The sequence below is a fragment of the Eretmochelys imbricata genome, chromosome 27, assembly GCF_965152235.1.
Source record: "Eretmochelys imbricata isolate rEreImb1 chromosome 27, rEreImb1.hap1, whole genome shotgun sequence".
NCBI lineage: Eukaryota > Metazoa > Chordata > Testudines > Cheloniidae > Eretmochelys > Eretmochelys imbricata.
In genome coordinates, this window is record NC_135598.1 from 13,010,970 (window position 1) to 13,029,723 (window position 18,754).

Consider the following 18,754-nt stretch of genomic DNA (forward strand, 5'->3'; position numbering starts at 1 on the left):
TACTCCACCTCTCCATTCCTGCTTCTCAGGGACTTTCAGCCCCCCTCCCCCCCCCCGAAAGAACGTCTACACCCCTCTTCTCCCTTAGCAGCGGGCTGACTAATCTAGTCAGGTTCTTATCCTGCACCGGTCACCGGTACCTGAGCACCCTCCTCCACCTGTGCACGAAGCGACACGGCTAACATCCGTCCCCTGTGGTCCCTTCTCTTTCCCGCTGCCTGGGGGTGTCTTGGGCCTGACGTGGCTTGTTTGGGCAGGCTTTGGGTTGGGAACGTCCGTGCAGCTCTGTGCAGAGATCAGCGAGCGCAGCTGACAGGAATGCCCGCTGCGCCAGGAGCCGACGGCAGGGAGATCTGGGAGGGCTCTTGGCTCCCACGGGAACTTGTTCCAGTCTGAGACGGGCCCCCAAGAGAGCTCTGCTGCCTGCACAGACAAGCTCCTGTCGGCCTTCCAGCCAGCGCCCTGGGCCATTCGGTAGGACACCTGGGTTCAGGCCCTGTTTGGCCTCTTGCTCTGCTGAGCCGGGACTGGAGGCAGCTGTCTCCTTGGGGAGCAGAGAACCGTATATTGCTCTACAGCACCCTCTGGCAGACTTTCCTGACAGTGTCAGACGTCTGCCCCGGGGGCTTCAAGATGAGGTGACACTTGTAGGGTGGGTGGGATGTTCGGATAGGGACCCTAGCCTGGGAACAGACAGTCACAAATCACCCCGAGTTCCTATCCCTACAAGTCTGTGCGAATTGGCCTCAATAAAAGCCAGGGCTGGTACTCACAGACAATTAATGACCGCAGTCCCTTGCTAGGCAGGCAGGTAAATACCCTCAGCCCCAGTTTACAAATTGGGAAACTGAGTCACAAAGGGGTGGGGGAAGGGATTCGCCCAAGAGCCAAATGAGAAAGTCAGTGATGGGACCAGGAATGGAACCAATCTCTCCCCACCTGATGGCTGCAAGGTTATTGTACAAGGAAGATGCACAATGGTGAAACCAACCTGAGACCCACAGCTAAAGAGACCACCTTATGGACCCCACAGCCTTCCCAGTGCCTTTTATCAGCTTCCTACTAAAGCCACCTGGCTGAGTTTAAAAAAAAAAAAGAAAGAAAATCCAGCTCCTCCTCCATGGACACTCCTGGTGCTTTTCCTAATTTGAGGGGTTTGCTCCTGAATTCTTCACCAAGTTATTCTCTCCCCATCGCTACTTTTCACCCCACCTCCCCAGAGGTGGCTGCGTCCTCAGTTGTTCTGTATACAGCCTGGGACACGGACTGGGATCTTTCTCAGTGAAAGGCACTGTACAAATTTTAACATTTAGGTTCCAATCTGGTCCCCAGCAGGGAACAAACATGAGATTTTGCAGGATTAGCTAGACTCTTATTAGCTTCCCAGGAAAAACTCACAGTTAAATTAACTCATTGCTTAAAATGGAATTTATTATAGGCCAACTTTACTGCTCCTTTTTGCTCTGGCTGGGGGCCTGTGTTCGGGATGGAGTTTAATCTAGTGACAGCTGGTGACTAGGAACCAGGACTCCTAGGATCTATTCCCAGCTATGGGAGGGAGTCTTGACAAGTGGGGTGGAGCACAGGTGTAGCTGGCAGAATTTCTGCCATTCCCAGGTCTGCCACTAACTCACTTTGTGGCCACACGCAAGTCACTTCAGCACACTGTGCCTCAGTTTCCCCCGCTGCAAAGTGAAGTTACTGATCTCGGCCTCGAAGGATGGGCAGGCTTTGAGGCTGGATTAATTCATGTTCGATAAGCAAAATGAGATTCTCTGATGAAAGATATTTGTAGGTGGTTAAAACACGTGTCCTCGCTGGGGGTCTAGAAAGGCGTGTGCCCCAGCTCACAGCAGAAAATGCAGGGGGCACCTCAAGAGCTTGTGGGTGCTGGTAGGAGTGTATGTGTGCATGTGTGTGGGGGGGGGGTTGTTGTGCAGATGCAGTGCAAAGGATCCCTCTCCTTCAGTCTCTCTTTCCCCTTCTGCACAAAGCCAGCAGCAGCAGCGAGCTATAGCTGGTAAATTACAGCAAACCAAGAGCCCAGATAAGGCTCCCAGCTGGGGCCGGTGGTTTGGAACAGAAATGGTCATAACTGCTAGGAGAGGACAAGAGGACGCGGAAGGCGAGCGCTAGGAAGTGGGCGCCATGGGTGAGGTAGGGTGGGCTCATTGCCCCCGACAGATGGGGGATTCTAGTCTCTCACTTTACTGCTAATTCTCTTTGTGGGGGGCAGGTCAGTGGGTCCCTCAGGCCCACTCTTGGGAGTCCTGGCACTGATTTCAGGGTCACTGCTGTTTATAGACAATTGGCACCAGGGAGGGAAAAGAGGGTGTCACATAAAATGCCTATAGCCAACACCGCGGCTGTGTGTGTGTGTGGGGGAGAGCCAGAGCCTTTCACCGGCAGGGCCTGGTGGGATGCAGTGACCGTCTAAGAGCAATGCCCAGACACCATGGTGATGGGTGCAGTATAAGAATCTAGACGGGCAGAGGGGGGCCTCCACTCAGTTCCCATGGCCCTCCCCTGTCACTGTAGTGAAGCTGAGGGCTGCATGGACTCTGGGCTCATGAGGGTTTGGGGAGCTTCTTGCATCGCTGTTTGCACTTGGTGGCTCTCCCTCTGGGTGCCCGGTGTTCTCCCGGCGCCCCGTGGGCAGCTGTGCGTGCTGGGGCTGAGGGACCCTTCCTGTCCTTTCCCACAGGAGAATGTGGAGATGGGGCTGTCGGGGCGCAGGATTCGGGCCTGGATCCGAGGGAGATCGCTCCGCCTCGCCGCTCAGAGCCAGGGGAAAGGTAGGCAACTCCCCGCCCCACATGGCCAGGGCCGGATTTCCAATTAGGCACAGTAGGCACGTGCCTCGGGGTACCTAAAAGTTAAAAGTGGGTTAAAAGTTTAATTTTTTTTTACAGAAAACACAAAGGTCAGCTGTAGGGAAGGGGGGGGCGGGGAATGAAGGTAGTGCCTAGGGCCACATAAAGTGTAAATCCAGCCCTGCCAGTGACAAAACCCAGGGAGCTGAGAGACCCTCCTGTGAAACAGGGTCCCAAGGAGCCTCACAACCCTGCTCACTGTCATCCTCCCTGCCCTGCACATGGGGAAACGGGGCTGGGGAGAGAACCCAGGTATCCTGGCTCCCTGCCCTGGGCTCTAAGCCCCAGCCCCCCACGAGCGCTGCATTCTCCCTGGAGTGCACCGGACACTGCCCCCCACCATCCCCGCCGGCCAGCCCAGCTCCTGGCCCCGGGCACTGCAATCCCACAGCCTGGCCAGGAGACTCTGCCCCACCCGTGCGGGACTGTTGCTAAGAGACGGTTCAGGAGCGTTTCAAACAGCGCTGAGGCAAAGGCCGTGTTCGGAGGGCCACCCTGCCCAGCCAAGGCTGCATCGCACGCCCTGGGGGAGCGGCCCAGCTGATGCTCCCATTGCTGGGGACCCCGCTTTCCAACACCCAGCCAGTGATCTAATCCTGCTCCCATGCTGGGCGCAGGCCTCTGTCGAGTGCGCTGCCACCCGGTGGGCAGTCTGTGTAATTGCAACACTTGGGTAAAAGCAAGAGGGGGCTGTGAATAGCCGGGAATTAAGGCTGACACTGACCCTGGGCCACAGACGGCTTCACGGCACTGCCCGCCTCCGCCATGCGGACCAGCAGGGCAACGGCTAGAGGCAGAACCCAGAAGCTCTTGCTCCACCCCCGGGTGCTAAAGGAGCACACCGGTGTGGCTACACGGGCGACCCAGGGGACTGAGTGAGGAGCTGAGATGTCCTGGGTTCTAATCCCAGCTCAGGACTGAAAGCCAGGACTCCTAGATTCTGTTATTCCCAGCTCTGGAAGCAGAGTCTACCGGTTAGACATGGGGACTCTGCACCAGGATTCCTGGGTTCTATTCCCAGCTCTATGATGTGGGACATGTCCCTTCTGCCTCAGTTTCCCCACTTGTGAAAGGGGGATCAATGTCTTGACTCCACTCCCAGTGAGAGGGGCAGGGGGTTAACACGTGCAAAGCTCTTTGGGATCATCAGAGGGGTGGGGGAACAGGCCAAGAGCAGCCTGGGCGAATGGGAGAGGCAGCATGAATCAGGGATGGGGAATTTACAGGGCTTGTTCCCTTCCCCTCCTGGTAGGAGCCCCGACAAGGGAGGAGGAAGCTGCAGGAGATGCTGGATTGCAGCTGATTTATTGAGCAGAGGATCTGCTTGGGTTCTGGGAGTATTACACTCATGCTTAGAGACTGCTGGGTGCTGCATCTACATGGGACAGTCCCTTCCCCGAAAGAGCTAACTAAGCAAGAAAATCATTATCTCCCTTTAGTGGGGGGAAACTGAGGCACTGAGAGGGGACATGACTAGCCTGAGGTCACACAAGGCATCTGGGGCAGAGCTAGGAATTGAACCCAGGTCTCCAGAGTCCCAGCCTAGGGCTATAACCAGCATCAGCACGTCCAAGGGCCAAGCCTGGGATGCTGACTCAGTGCCTGGCAGGAGGCACTGGCTGGTCAGGCTGATTGACCAATTCCTTCCCAGGAGTTCCCGCCCTGCATCTTCTCAGCAAGCCATTTCTCAGGCTGGTGGAGCAGCCTCAGCCTCGACTGACGATGAGGGTGGAGTAGGAGGGGGTGGAACGCACCCACACGGGCTGGTTTTAGCTGATCTCTGTGGCTTGTGTCTCAGCGGACGGGGGCAGACGTTGAGGTAGGGCTGGTGCCCTGGGTATGGTCACTGGGCTGGGCAGAGTGGCCAGAGCTGGGAGAGTCCCAAACTGGCCGGATGTAGGGCTGACTGTTTCTCGGAAGAAGGGATGGTGGTTTCTGGTTAAGGGCCAGCACAGAGCCTCAAGGCTCCGGGCTCTATTCCTAGCTAGCTCTGGAAAGAGAGCAGTTCCTAGCGCATTGGAGCAGGGGACTGCGAGTCCAGGACTTCTAGGATTTCTGACTTAGTGACAGCTTCTCTGTGGCCAAGTCACCTGGCCTGGGAAGTAGGACACCCGGGTTCTATTGCCAGTTCTCTGTGCTAGGTCCCTTATTATTAATTATTTGAATTGAGGTGCCAGCTAGGAGCCCCAGTCATGGGCCAGGTGCTAGGTGCTGTGCAAACATATCCGTGCCTCAGTTTCCCTATCCGTAAAATAATGAGCAGAACGACCCTCTCCTCTTTCCCAGCAGAAGGCTGAGTAAGCTTGTAAAGTGCTTAGAGATCCTGCCACAGAAGAGTCAACTATTACCCTCTAGACTAGAGGCTCCGCTCTCCTGCCGAAGGGGAAAAGTACGGCCAGCTCCTGTCGTTAGAGGACACTGGTCTCGCCTAAGCACTGCTTTTCAGGCTACGCTTCTCCCTAGCAGGGCGTTGGCGCAGAGAGCCGAGAGACTGCTTGCTTGGGGCTGTGTGCGCTGGCAGATCGCCCAGAGAGCATTAGTATGCTGTCCTCGGTGATCTGGACAGGGGCTTTGTTGGAAGGGGCGTTCCGGACTCAGAAAGGGGCATCAGCATGGACCCATCTGCGCAGGGACCAGCGAGGAATCCTGACCTACTCCCCACACTTGAAAGGGCAGCAGTGAGCAACTGGCCCAGTGCAATATGGGCAACTCCCCCTTCCTCTCCAGGTTCAGGCCTCTGCAGGGTAACAGGCCTCATGGTGCTGCGGGAGAAGCCCTACCAGGCTGGATGGAGCAGTGCTTGGAGCCAGCATTGCAGGGAAGGACAGGACTCTGCATTAGGTTCCTGCCAGGAAATCCGGCTGCTACAGTCCGGTTCTGTATCCACTGGGTGCTGTGATTTGTGGAGTGTTTTGTCGAGGGATCTGGCCAGCTTAGAGTGCTCCAAGCCCTCCTGTTGCCAGGGGTCTAGACACCAGCTCCCCATGCACCTCAGAATGGGTTTAATGGGATTATTGCTTATTATTCGTGTGGCAGCAGAATGCAGAGGACCCAGCTGCATAGCCAGGAACTGCACAGAAACCTAGGGCAAGACAGTCCCTGTCCCAGACTGCTGACAGTCTGAACAGACACAGGGTGGGAGGGGAAACTGAGGCACTGACTTCTGCATTGTCATGGATTGTCCAGGCGTTGCACAGAATTAACAGACAAAGCCTGATTCCCTGTCCCCATGTTGCTGTCCCGACCCCAGGGCAAGGGAAACCAAGGCACAGAGCAGAAAAGTGACTTGCCTGAGGCAAGATTGAGGGGGGCAGAGCCAGGATCAGCACTTGGACTTAGCCCGCAGAGCTGGGGCCAGGTGTCGGGCAACAGACACGCAGGGGATGGGGCTGCCTCCCCCAGCCCAATGAAGGCCGATGGCTGCTTTAACAGCATCCGCCGTCCCCACCCAAGCCCTCTCCTCCAGCTGCAGAGGGAGAAGTGGGGAATGAGCGCTGCAGAACCATGGGTGGGTGGGTCTTTTTTAGCTCTGAAGCCTCCCCATCTGTCACAGTTGTTTCTTCCACGGCCGGGGTTGAGAGAGGACGGCGGGGGCGGGGGTGGGGGGGGCACTGATTGTGTTTTGAATTTTGAACATTAATCCCTGCACATTGCACAAGAGTCTGGTGGAAAATGCTGTCCCAGCACTTTGTCAAGATTTACAACTCTGCTGCTGCTGGCTGGGCACACGCACAACGTCTCTCGATTAAGAGCACCAGCCACCTGGAGGGGGCACCCCTGCAGCCGCAAAGGCACCTGGGTGTGAGCATGTGGGAGGCACAAACAGGTCGCCTGCCTGCAAGCCAGTATTACGTATGCCCACAATGCACACTCACCATGCACCAGTGTACGCCGCCCACACTCAGACCTGCACCCTGCACAGCCATCCTGCACAAGACTAGAGCAGGGTTCACAAAAGAACGAGGTAAGTTCCTGGAGGATCGGTCGGTCAATGGCTATTAGCCAGCATGGGCAGGAACGGTGTCCCTAGCCTCTGTTTGCCAGAAGCAGGGAATGGGCGACAGGCGACGGGTCACTTGATGATTCCCTGGTCTGTTCATTCCTTCTGGGGCACCTGGCGTTGGCTGCTGTCAGAGACAGGATACTGGGCCAGATGGCCCATTGGTCTGACCGCTCTTATGGTCTTATGTACAAACCTGCAATACGCATCCAGCCCTGAACTCAGACACGGACTATGCACACCCACCACTGAGGACATGGGCAGTCATGCCGAGTGGTTAGAGCAGAAGTCAGCACTCAGAGCCAGCGGTTAGGACTGGGTTAATTGGAGTAAGGCAAGGCTGGATCGAAGGCAGGAGCAGGGCTGCTATCATGTCTGTGAATAAATTATTCCTGCAGGTGACGCAAGCAGTGACCTGTGTATGCTGCTGGCTTAAGACCAGTCCGCTGACTCTCCCCACCAGTCAGGCAGCCTGTTACAGACCAGCTACCCTGGTTAGGTCACCGGAGTTGGGCTCTGCCGTCGGCCCTGATTCCTGACCCTGCACACAGACATGCGCTATGCACAGTCACTGTGCACAACCGCCGTGTGCAAAGCTGCGTCACGCCTCTGCGCGGGGCCCAGGAGCATACTAGGCACACGCCCCCAGCACATGGAGGGGCAGATAAGCTCGGCAGGACGAAGCCCAGCGCCGCGGTGCCAGGTCACGCAGGGGACTCCCAGCCCCTTTGCTGAGCACATGCAGCAGGAGCAAAGGGATCAGCCCGGACCCTGGAAGGGGGCTGTGTATGGAGAGGGAGACGGTACAGAGGCCCGACATGCAGGGCAGCCCTTTCCCCTGCCCTGAGATTTCCCCCACTGATAACGAGATGGAGACGGCTCTGTTCTGTGACTGTTCAGATTCGCCTTCCAGCTGTGCCTGACTAACATCTGGGCTGGCGGGCACCTCCCAGCCCTCTCTCCGTACCCAGGCAGGGTAATAAACACCCTGGAGCGTGCTAGGTCCAAGCAGCTGGGCCCGGGCATGGCACAGCTGCTGCAGTTCCGCCTGTCTCCCCGGCGAGCCCTGAATGGTGCAGGTCGGACCTATGTTGCTCTTGGCCAGGGGCCAGGCAGTGACAGGGCCCTCTGCGAGTTATGAAATCCATAATGAGAGTGCTGAGTAACACCGGCTGCTGGCCCAGCCTGGCACCCGCCCACAAGTTCAAAGGGGCACGGAGAATCCCGGACAGGGGAAGAGACAGAGATCAGACCAGGAGAATGGGGCACCGGGGGTACTGGACACAGCAGAGCCTCCATTGCGTGGGGATCCCAGAGCTGGAGTGGCAGGAGGGCTGTGAATCGAGACTGAGGGGCAGGCAGAGTTGTTGTGGGAGGCAGTCCAGGGCTGGAATAGCCAGGGGGCTGTGGGTTGGCATTGCTGGGCATCAGCCAACCCACGCGAGGGAATATTGCAGAGCATCTGTCCACGCTAGGCATGGCCTTCTTCGATGTTCCAAGTGGCAGCGTCCTTCCTTGTCACCCCCCCAAGCGCCCCTGGACCCAGGACGCTGGACTCCAGATTTGCCGACCACCTTGGAATTCCAACAGCTGGACCTGCCCCTTGTAAGCAGCTGCCGCTCCGGGCCTGGGTGGGTGCCTGGCATCTAAAGTCCTGGCGGGTGGCACCCGCCCTTGGGGTCGGGAGCACTGCCTTGGGGAGGAGTGGCATGGAAATATATTCGCCTGACTGGGGGGAATGGGGGACTCAAGGACACAGACGCCCCCAGGGAAGCTGCAGAGCTGGAGGGGGTTGGCGGGAAAGCGTGGTGTGGCAGCTGCTTCCCCATCCAGGGCTGCTCTGAAGGTCGGTCCATAATGCCAGGGAAAGGTCTAGGATGGGGGACAAAGCCCTTCCCCACCTCGACGCATCCCCACTGTCGGTTGTGCCTCTCCCCCAGCTCCCCTTACACCCGCCGATCAGTCAGGCGGGGTTCACAATGCCGGGGCGGTGGGAGGGAGACGCACCCAGCCGGGCAGGGAGGGGGAGGCACTAACCACACAGGCTGCCATAGGGCATGGGCACCCTGCCCCAGCACAATGGGCCCATTGATTCAGGGCAGGGAGCGGAGGTGTGGGAGTCTCGTCTGGACCAGGGAGGGGCCCGTCGGCAGCTGGCAGGTTCCAGGGAACATTCCTGCCAGCGAGAGCGACGGGGCTCGGAGCCGGGGCGATTCTGTGCAAGGCAGAAGCCTCACGCGCCCTAGAGGTGGTTTGCAGGCCTGTCTTGTCCTTCGGGATGTAGGATCCCCAATGCCTGTGTTTGGTGGCGGGGAACAGCCAGGATTTATTTTCCTTAGTGACTGGGCAGAGCCTGCCCCGGGTGGGATCCAGAATGGGGCCCGTTTCCTGGCCAGGGTGAATGGCGCCAAAAGGGGAGATTTCGGGTGAGGGGGAGGGAGAGCACACATGGCAGTGGCTTGGAGCAATCGGTCTCCAGGGGGCACTGCTGCCCTTCCTCCCACCCAACCCCCCCTACCCCGGCTGCTCAGGGCAGCTTGCGGCCCCCGAAATGCCCGCAAAGGGTCGCAAGGCAGGTTGGCACCCCCAGAGGGCAAGGCCTGCCGCAGAGAGGTCTGTTCCCATGGGGGCACACACAGCCTGCTAAGAAACTCCTGAAGAATTAAGCCTGTGACAGGGGAGAGGGCAGGGAACTGAGATGAGGAGACTGGGCCAAGGTCACACTCTCCTGGCTGCTAGCCTTGTGCCTTAGCCACTAGCCCAGCCTCCCTCTCCAGGGCCGTGGTGATCACAGGCTCTTTCAAGGCCTCACGGGCTGAGTGAACCCACGACTCTGTCTCCCTCCTGGTCCAGCATCCCCCTGGTCTAAGGTGACCAGACAGGAAGTGTGAAAAATCGGGACAGGCGGTGGGGGGTAATAGGCGCCTATATAAGTCACAGTCCCAAATATCGGGACTGTCCCTATAAAATCGGGACATCTGGTCACCCTACCCTGGGTCCTCCGAGGTTGGGACAAAGCCTGATGCAAACAGTGGGACCACGGGGTGCGTGGGGATAGTTGGCATCTCCCAGTTCCCGGCTATGCCGAATCCTAGAAGGTCGGCTAAGGAAAAGGGGCCGGGCGTGGGAGGGTGTGCGGGGGGGAGTGATCAACAAAGCTACTGAGTTACAAAGTTAATAGCAAAGCAGGCAGCCGCAGCGGGGCCCTGCACCTGCCACGGGGCTTTTTGTTGATCCTGCCGGGCCAGTGAAGCTGTTTTCCCTCTCCCCGGCGTGATGTCAAGCAGGGGGCGGGTGCTGCCAGCCGCCAGCGGGGCAGGTAGATAAAGGACTAGAGCGGAACAGGAATCCCCAGTTTTTCCGTCAGGCCAGCAGAGACGGAGCGTCTCCCCCACCGCCGGGGCCAGGTAGGCGGCTGGCTGCTCCCAACAAACACTAGTCTGGGACGCGGGGCACGCTTTGTAACGCAGGGGCGAGGGCAGGGGTGTGATGTGATGCTCCTCCAGCCGGCAAGGCTTGGGGGCAATATCCCTCGTTTCAGACTAATGCGTTCTCTCTGCCGCCATAGTTCTTCTCTCTCTCCGTGAGTTCTTTGTTCCACCCTCCCCTTCCTTGCCTTCTTCCTCCCTCCGTTCCTACCTTTCTCCCCTTCGTTTCTCTCCCCCGACCCGCTTTCCTCACCTGCTCCTGCCCCCCCAGCCCAGCCAAGCGAGACGGGAACTGGGCAGAGGGGAGGCCCTCGGGGCAGGAGAGCTGGGGCCTGCGCGGTGCCTTGCTCCTGGGGTGTCTGCAGGGATGGGCGATAGACGGGAACGGGATCCCCGTCTGCCATCGGGAAGGGAGTAGTCACAGGGAGGGGTTCCTGGGGAGCACCTGTTTCTGGCTGCAGCAGCTGCAGGGCAGACCCTAACGAAGCCAGGGCCTCAAGCGACGTCGTCACCTAGGGAACAAATGCTTCCCTGCGGGGCCAGGGGGCTGATCGTGAGTCTCGGCAGCGAACCTGGAGCCCCAAAAGCCCAGAGTCCAGCACCTGACTGTGTGCGGGGTTTATTATCTCAGCAGCTGAGGGCCCTTGCTGGCCTCCGCCTTTGTGCTCCATCGATCATCTCCAGCTGCCTGGCTTACGCGTGAATCTGGCACCTCCATGATGTGGGGCTTGCCCCAGGATGCTGGAAAGTACCTGTAGGGGCAGGCGATGCTCAGGCTGTGGCCGGGGCACTTAGGGCAAACAGGCACCATTGGTAGTGAGCAATCTGATTCTAGCGAGTGCTGACCTGATGCCATGGTGATGGACAGGGGGTAAGGACCAAACGGCCCGACTAGGAAATACAATAAGGCCTCTAGCGGGAGCGGCTTCTCCCCAGGAATATCCCCCTGGGCCAGGTTACCGATGAGAACGGCGATGGCTGGAGGACATTTCTGAGGGCTGGATTTTGAGCTCGCAAAGAGGAAGGGCACGGAAGCTGGGGGACAAGAGCGGAGCCCTTATTTACTTCTGCCCCATCCGCTTGCGCGAAGTTGGGTGTCTCGTCATCCTGCTCAGAGCCAGGGCAGCGGACGAGCAAGACATGGCGCAAAGGGAAGCCCACTCCAGTGTAGCCAAAGGAGGCCGGCCAAGCCAGCCTGCCTGGGCCCCAGGGAGGGCTGTAGAACTGATCAGTGAAATTGTCTGCATAACAGGTCCCTGACTGAGCCCTGCTGGGGAAGATGTGCTTTGGTCTCTTCCCTCGGGTCATTTCCTCTGCTGCTGAGCCCATGTCCAAGGATGCCAACAAAGGACCCACATCCTTCCTGCAGCCCTGCAGGGCTTTGTCCCCAAAGCCAATCGTCCCTTTCTGTGCCATTAACCCTTTGAGTGCTGCCTGACCAATCGGGGAACACCCCCCAAGGTCTGTGAACCAGAGTCTGGCTATCCACGCGGCTGCCAGGCAAGAGTTCTGCTCCTGATGAGGTTGGGAGACTTCTCGGTTCCTCCCAGGCAGTGTCCTTCGGTCCTATGGTCGAAATCACCCTGACCCCTGCTGGGCTGTGTGGCCTGGCACCACTTGGAAGTTGCTTGCACATGAAATTCAGGCAGACGGCCTTCCTTTGAGAAGCTTTAATGGCTGAGCTGGGAGGTGGGGGTGGGTGAGAGCACAAGTTACTGATTAAAGCCCTTGGTTTGTGTTTGCTGGGGGGCCGTCAGTCAGTGCTGGATGGTCTCTCAGCGGATGGCAGGGACAGAACATCCAATGAATTAAGCTCCAGGGCACCCGTCTTCCCCACCCGCAGCCCATCAGCTCAGCCAGGCACGGCTGTCCTGAGCTAACCAGCAGGCTGCAGGGCGCTGGGGCATTCAGGGCAGGGATGAAAGAAGCAGCTCGTCCATGAGCCAAGAAGTGCTGCGCTCTGGCTGATTGTTGCTGGTGCTTTGTCAACCATCGCTAAGGCCCGTACGGGCAGGCTGGGCAGCTGCTCTAGTCGTCTTTAAACTTTAAACAGCTTTCATGGGCACGGTTGGATTTTAAAAGGTTCAAAATCCAAGAGCCTGGGAGGTTCTAAAAGGACCAAGCTCCTTGAGCCCGTGAAGTTATTGATATTATCTGTGTTTTGATAAATGCGAGCAGTGCACAACACGCCCCAAGTCATGAGGCCAGAGCCTCAGCCCGTCTGCATCCATCGCACTCTGCTGATTTAGACCAGCTGAGAATTCGGCCTGTTGTCCCCGCCCCAAAGCATTTACCGTCCAAGAGAACGTTCTTAAGGGCTCTAAAATCCAGAACAAAATGCCATTTTGTTCAGGTTCCCATGGGGCAGGAGCTCACACAGATGCGTGAGGTCCCAGAGGCAGCGTCTTGCAGGAGGTGGTTGAGAGGATGGGCTGAGTTTCAGGCATGGCGTCCAGGTTGCTTGGAGCCTCAGACAGTGTTTCTCTGTGAGGTTAAGGGAAGTGCGTTCGTGCTTTGTTCTGGCTTCATTTGATTCCCATATACCAGTGCATTTCCGCACTCTGAGCCCTCCAGTCAGATTCTCCATTTGCAGAGCTCTGATCTGTCAGTCTTTTGCCGAGGATAAGCTGTTTCCACACCGGGGTGCCGCTCTATAGTCTGCACTTGCCCATTGCAGCAAGGTCTAGGGAGGATGCCGACTCGAGGGCCATCTTCTCAAACTATTTGGACCATCACTACAAAAGGATTTTTTCTCCTGCTGATAATAGCTCACCTTAAGTGATCACTCTCTTGTTACAGTGTGTATGGTAACACCCATTGTTTCATGTTATTTGTGTGTATATATATCTTCCTCCTGTATTTTCCACTGCATGCATCCGATGAAGTGGGTTTTAGACCACGAAAGCTTATGCTCAAATAAATTGGTTAGTCTCTAAGGTGCCTCAAGGACTCCTCGTTCTTTTTGCGGATACAGACTAACACGGCTGTTTCTCTGAAACCTATTTGGACCAGGTGTCTTGATCCATTTTTGTGGCTCCTTTCTCTCCTCTTGTTTGCTGACAGCTCAGGATTCACAGAATTCGTGAATCTGAAGATTTGTGATGATAAGTGCAAATCATAACAAGCTAGCTGTGTTTCAGGGGAGATGTAAAACTAAGGTCCCAGTCACTTGTGGCCATATCATTTTGCTCATGCTTTGCATTACAGGCCTGTATTCTAGCCAAATTCCAGCTCTGCCGCCTTAAATTCTCCTTCATGTTTCAACTGGATGCAGCAATCGTTACTTCAACTCTTGTGTTGCGTTGCAGCAACTGTTAAAACAGCTGCTGTGTTTCTCCCAAGAGGTGGCTGCATTCAGCGGAAAGTGAGCGGATTCCTGGACTTAGAAAACCGGGCTCCAACCTCAGTTTGACTTGCGTTAAATCCACAGTAAGTGGGTCCACTCTAGATTTCCACCGGCGAAACCAAGCTCTGAATCTAGTTGTTTGGAAAGCCACTTTGCAATGCCAGGCCTTGAAATTGCTCCCCCTCCAGCGACACACGTGAACTTTCAAGCACAAACATCTTGGGAAGTTGTTCCTGAGAGAGCATGAGCCTGGGACCTTGACCAGAGACAGACAATGGACTGCAAGCTTCCTCCCCTACTGGGCAGGCAGTGACCTGAGAAGGGCTGTGGAGAGACAAATATGCCCCCCTCCCTGGGGACTGTAAATAAGAAATGAATGATTAAACCCTGAGATCAATGAACCTCTCGCTTTGGCCTGTTGAACAAATTAAACTTTAAATGGGGCTGCTTTCTCCAGGACGTGCTGTTGTTGGTCGTGTACTGATTTCATCGGGGGTTTTTTTTAGAGAGGTGTGTGTCTGTGTTTGCACGTGCATGTGTGTGGTCCGTCTGCCTGTGCGCATGTGTCTATGTGCTGGTGGTCTGTGTGTAGATGTGTGTCTGTATGGATCTCTTTTTATTTATGCATCTGTGTGTGTCTTGGGGGCCGGGGGGTGTTTTGCATCCTAGCCAGTGGCTTTGCCTTTAGCCAGGAAGTTGTTTTCCAGGACTAGGCTCCCAGGCAGAAAGCATAATAGTTTGCAAATTTAGGAGTGGGCGGCAAGTGGCCCAATTTCCTGCTACACTTCATGCCTGGGTCTCTCAGCTGCCCTTTGTAGAGGTGCTTGGAGATCAAAGAAACAACTCTTAGATGGAGTATTCGGGTACCTGGTTTTCTGAGGTGCAGCTTAGATGCTGGAAGCATTGATGTCTCCGAGTATCCATCTGTCTATCGGTTTGCAGTGTTGTTGTAGCCATGTTGATCCCAGGATGTTAGAGAGACAAGAGATATTACCTCACCCACCTTATCTGGCTATCTATCTGCACTCTTTGCATAGTGCTTCTTCTGGTGGTGTCTCTCCTTCTTTCACCGGAACGCATTCAGAGACGTGGTGCAGTTCTTTTCACCCCTGCTTTTGCCAGGTTGGAGAGTGACACCCCTGCCCCCACCCCCAGTGCCTCTGTGATTGTCATGTAAAGTAACCCTTTGGGGCAGGTCCCCCGGGTGAGGGGTGGAAGGAATCGGGCCTGTGACTCGGCAGGCAGACCCTAAGAATCCACATCCAGATTAAAAGGGAATTAAATCGTCTACACTTAAAACTTGGGTCAGCGCCTAGCAACTCCCTGACCGACAAAGCTGTGCCACCTTAATCCCCAGTGTAGACGCAGCTATGTGGACAGAAGAATGTTTCCGTTGATGTAGCTAGAAGCGTTCTGGGAGGTGGAAGGCCCCTTCTGCCGGTGTAGGTGGCGTCTACACTATGGGGTTATGCTGGCATAGCAACACCGACAGAACTGAGCCAGTATAGTCTCCGGAGTGTAGACACAGTGTAAGCAGGGCTTATGGTGTCTTCAGAGCTCTGGAACCATGGACCCCCAGCCTCCCCTCTTTGAACCGGTAACTAAAGAACCTACCCAGACCAGTTGGTTAATTTCAGCCCTTCGCTGGTTTCGTTTGGCATGGTGCCTCAGCACAAACTCAGACCACAGGAATTTATTTCATGGCAAGAAGTCCTGGGCCACCATGACACTGTCATGCTTCTGGTTACAAACCCTTCACGCAACTGGGGGCCAGGAAGAAAACGCCCCCTATTGGATCAGGGAGGAGCATTATTGTGCAGGGTTGGACCTCTATGATCTGTGGGACCTGATCCTCCTCTCTCATTGCAGTTTGATGCTGGCCTCTGTTGGTCAAGGGAGTCATTCCTATTTATACCAGTGTGAGAGAACTTGTATTTCCCTGTGTCCATGCAATACATTGGTGCAGTGGTTGCTCTAACACTTAAAAGGGGCCAGATCCAGCATTGTGTAAAGGATAAAAGCAGGATCAGGACCTGAGAGGTGACAAAGAGCATCGGCTGAGGCAGCAAAGTGTTACCAAAAGTCCTTGTGCCAGTGCTTATGTCAAAAGAAGAAACTGGCAGAGGAATGAAGGGCCAGAGTTACTAGGAGACGGCAAGGCTGTAAATTGCCGGAGACCAGTGATGACAGGCTGTTGATCTTGAGGCTTCTGGGAGCTTGGTGCTCATTATAAGTAGTAACTTGCTCCTGGGCTGTACGTACAGGGCGGGTACATTCTTGGTGTTTCCATTTGGGCCACGTTTAGATTAGGAAGATGGGTCATATTTTAGAAAATATGTTAACTAGGGAGGCTCCTGGGGCTCCTTGCAACCAGCCACCAGGTTCTTAAAGGCATTAACCCTTTTCTACACTCCTGTATCAAACTGTGTAGCAGACACGCCTTTGGACATAAGCTATTTTTCTACCTAGCTGCAAGGTGCCTGTCACGGAGACACTGGAGCATTGGTACAATCGATACTGCATTCCTCCTCGCGCCCCGTGTGAGGTAGGGCAGGTCTATTGCCCCCGTTTGCACACAGGAAACTGAGATGCAAAGAGACTAAAGGCCACGTGGTTAAAGGTATTTAGGCACCTGCTGGGGAGCCTCTCTACATCTTTAGGTACCTAAATACCTTAGGAATCTGGTCCTAAGAGGCTTGCCCGTGGTCACGCAGGAAGCCTGTGGCAGAGACAGGGCACTGAACCCAATTCTCCAGCTCTTTAATGCCCACATTACCCTTCCTCCCTATAGCCTTTGCTATGTCTCTAGTGCACGCTAAGCCTGGGTTCTGTCTCTGATTTGAGCCCAAGCCCCCCTTTCCGTGCACACATAAATTAGTCTGACAGGTCAGCGAGCACTCAGCACCCAGGTCCTCAGACCCTGCTGGGGGGTGGGTCATCAGAGCCCAAGTCCCCCTGTGACTTGGGTCCCGGCCCCGTCATTGTGCAGCGTGGACGCGTCAGCACGGCTGTGAGTGCCAGGTCCGGCAATCGTAAACCCAGGTTTAAAATGCAGTATGAACGCTCAAGCGCATGCTTGGAATTACCGAGTCCACACACCTGGCTTCACAGTGCAGTGTAAACATACCGTCATTCCTCAGCTTTGGGGTCATTGTTTTAGCCCTCAGCGTGACTCCAGTCTCATATGACACTACGCTCTTGTGGGTTGTATTGTTGCTGGTAGCTACTGGATTAGCCGTCGAGTCAACGTTCAAACTTCAGACTCTAACATTTCCTGTATACTGGTGCAAATCCCTTTGAACTCTGTGTAAGCTACTAATAAACCGGAAACAATGTACATGATTGGTTCACACTCACATGACACTTTTATTATAAACATCTTGAAAGCCCTTGTGATTGCAGCAGCCCGGTGCTGATAGATATCTGGGGTGGGGTTTTCAAAAGCCTCTTAAGTGACTTAGGAGCACAAGTCCCATTGCAGGTCAATAAGGCTTGTGCTTCTAAATCATTTGAGCCATTTTGAAAATTATGTCTGTAAAGTGTAATACAGTTAATGAATCAGGTATTTTGGGCGTGTAAGAAATACAATGCTGTGTGGTGTTTCATGCACGATGCTATGTGTGATATGACATCAGAGAAATGTACCTACCTTGCTTTGCACTTCTATAGCCGTTTCATCCCTGAAAATTACCCTTGCTTAACAATCCAGGGTGAGTATCTTCACCTGCATTTTACAGCTGGGGAAAATGAGTTTCAGAGAAGGGAGGGGACTCACCCAAGGTCACCCAGTGTGCCAGAGGCAGAGGCCTGTCTAGAGCCCAGGAGGCCTGACCACCAGTCTCCTGCTCCAAGCATATATGTATGCTGGATCCAGATCGGTAGATGTGTCTATGGGGAGAATGTTTTCCCCTCTGTAGAAATTCTGCTGTGTTTGCAGCCTCTGGCTCATCAGAGGACTTTAACCCCAGGGCTCTGTCTGCTTCTCGGCCCCTCGTGGGTTCTGCTCTAATCCAGCTCATACTTTTCGCTCGCTCTGCAGTACGGTATGTGCTCGCGGGGAGGTTTATGAAGCAGCAGCCGTGCTGGGCTGAGTTCCACACACGGATGCGTCTCCACGCTTCTCCCTAATCTTCTGAACATGCCCCCGTGTGACTCTAGCCTGGCTCCAGGATTCCTTCCTTTTCCCAGATCCCCCCAGTGCCACAGTCAGGGGCAGATTGTAGATTTCAGGCGCCGGCCATGAACCTCAGCCTTGCAATGTTTCATGCTTTGCTGGGTGCTGGCAGCGTGCAGGGCGCTGCACAAAATGAGCAGCCCCTTCTCCAGGGACTTGAGGATCTAGTGCAGGGACAGACCCACTGGGCCACATTCAGAACAAGCATAAACAGGCAAAGACCCGATCCCTCATTGCCCTAGCTAGGGGGGGCCGCCGGGCGCGGGAGCCGTGAGGTGGGGTGGGGAATGGCCAGAGATTATCTGCACTCTGCTGGTCCTCTACCCCAGCACAGCCCCGTAGAAGCCTTGAAGCAGGGGCATGATTCAGGGCTGGCCGAGCCAGCACAGGGAAGCTGCAGCCCCTGCAGAGGAGAGCCGGCATCGCTGTTTACAAGTGCCCGCTGTTCCTCGTCAAACTAAAGTTGCTTTTTGCGACCTTGGGACTTCCCAGAAACGCACTCGACTGTAGAAAAGGGTTCTTAAACCGGAGCCAAGGAATCAAGCCAATTGGATTACATCCCTCCGCAGGTTTATTGCTGTGGCAGCTACAGGATTTGTTCCAGCCAGAGCTAATGGCTGGGCTTGGGCGTCTCCCTCCTGAGTCTGAGCCGGTGGCTGTATCCATGCGCCATGAGGCGCTATCTGAATAAGCCTGGCACCTACTAGGGTACAATCACGAGAGGTATTGATCCTCATGCTGCAGGGCACAAAGCGACGGCTACCTACAGGGGTCAGGAAGGAACCTGCCCTCCTGGGACAGTATTGCAGAGCTCGGTGTGCTGCATGAGGGTGGAAGGAAAACAGCACCTTCCTCTGACTCATCCAGCTTTAGTCATCATCTGAGGCAAGTTACTGGACCAGCTGGGCCTGGCTGTGGCAGACCAGGTGTGAC

At 55.5% G+C, this 18,754-nt stretch overlaps 1 protein-coding gene across 1 annotated transcript in view; it reads left to right on the top strand.

The window, feature by feature from the left end:
* The window catches only part of GRB7 (growth factor receptor bound protein 7), a 45,517-nt gene that overhangs the window by 4,060 nt on the left and 22,703 nt on the right, over positions 1 to 18,754 (top strand). The window contains exon 2 of the mRNA XM_077806303.1: positions 2,705 to 2,795. Within this exon, the coding sequence (XP_077662429.1) occupies positions 2,705 to 2,795 (91 nt within the window). The remainder of the gene's footprint in view (positions 1 to 2,704; positions 2,796 to 18,754) is intronic.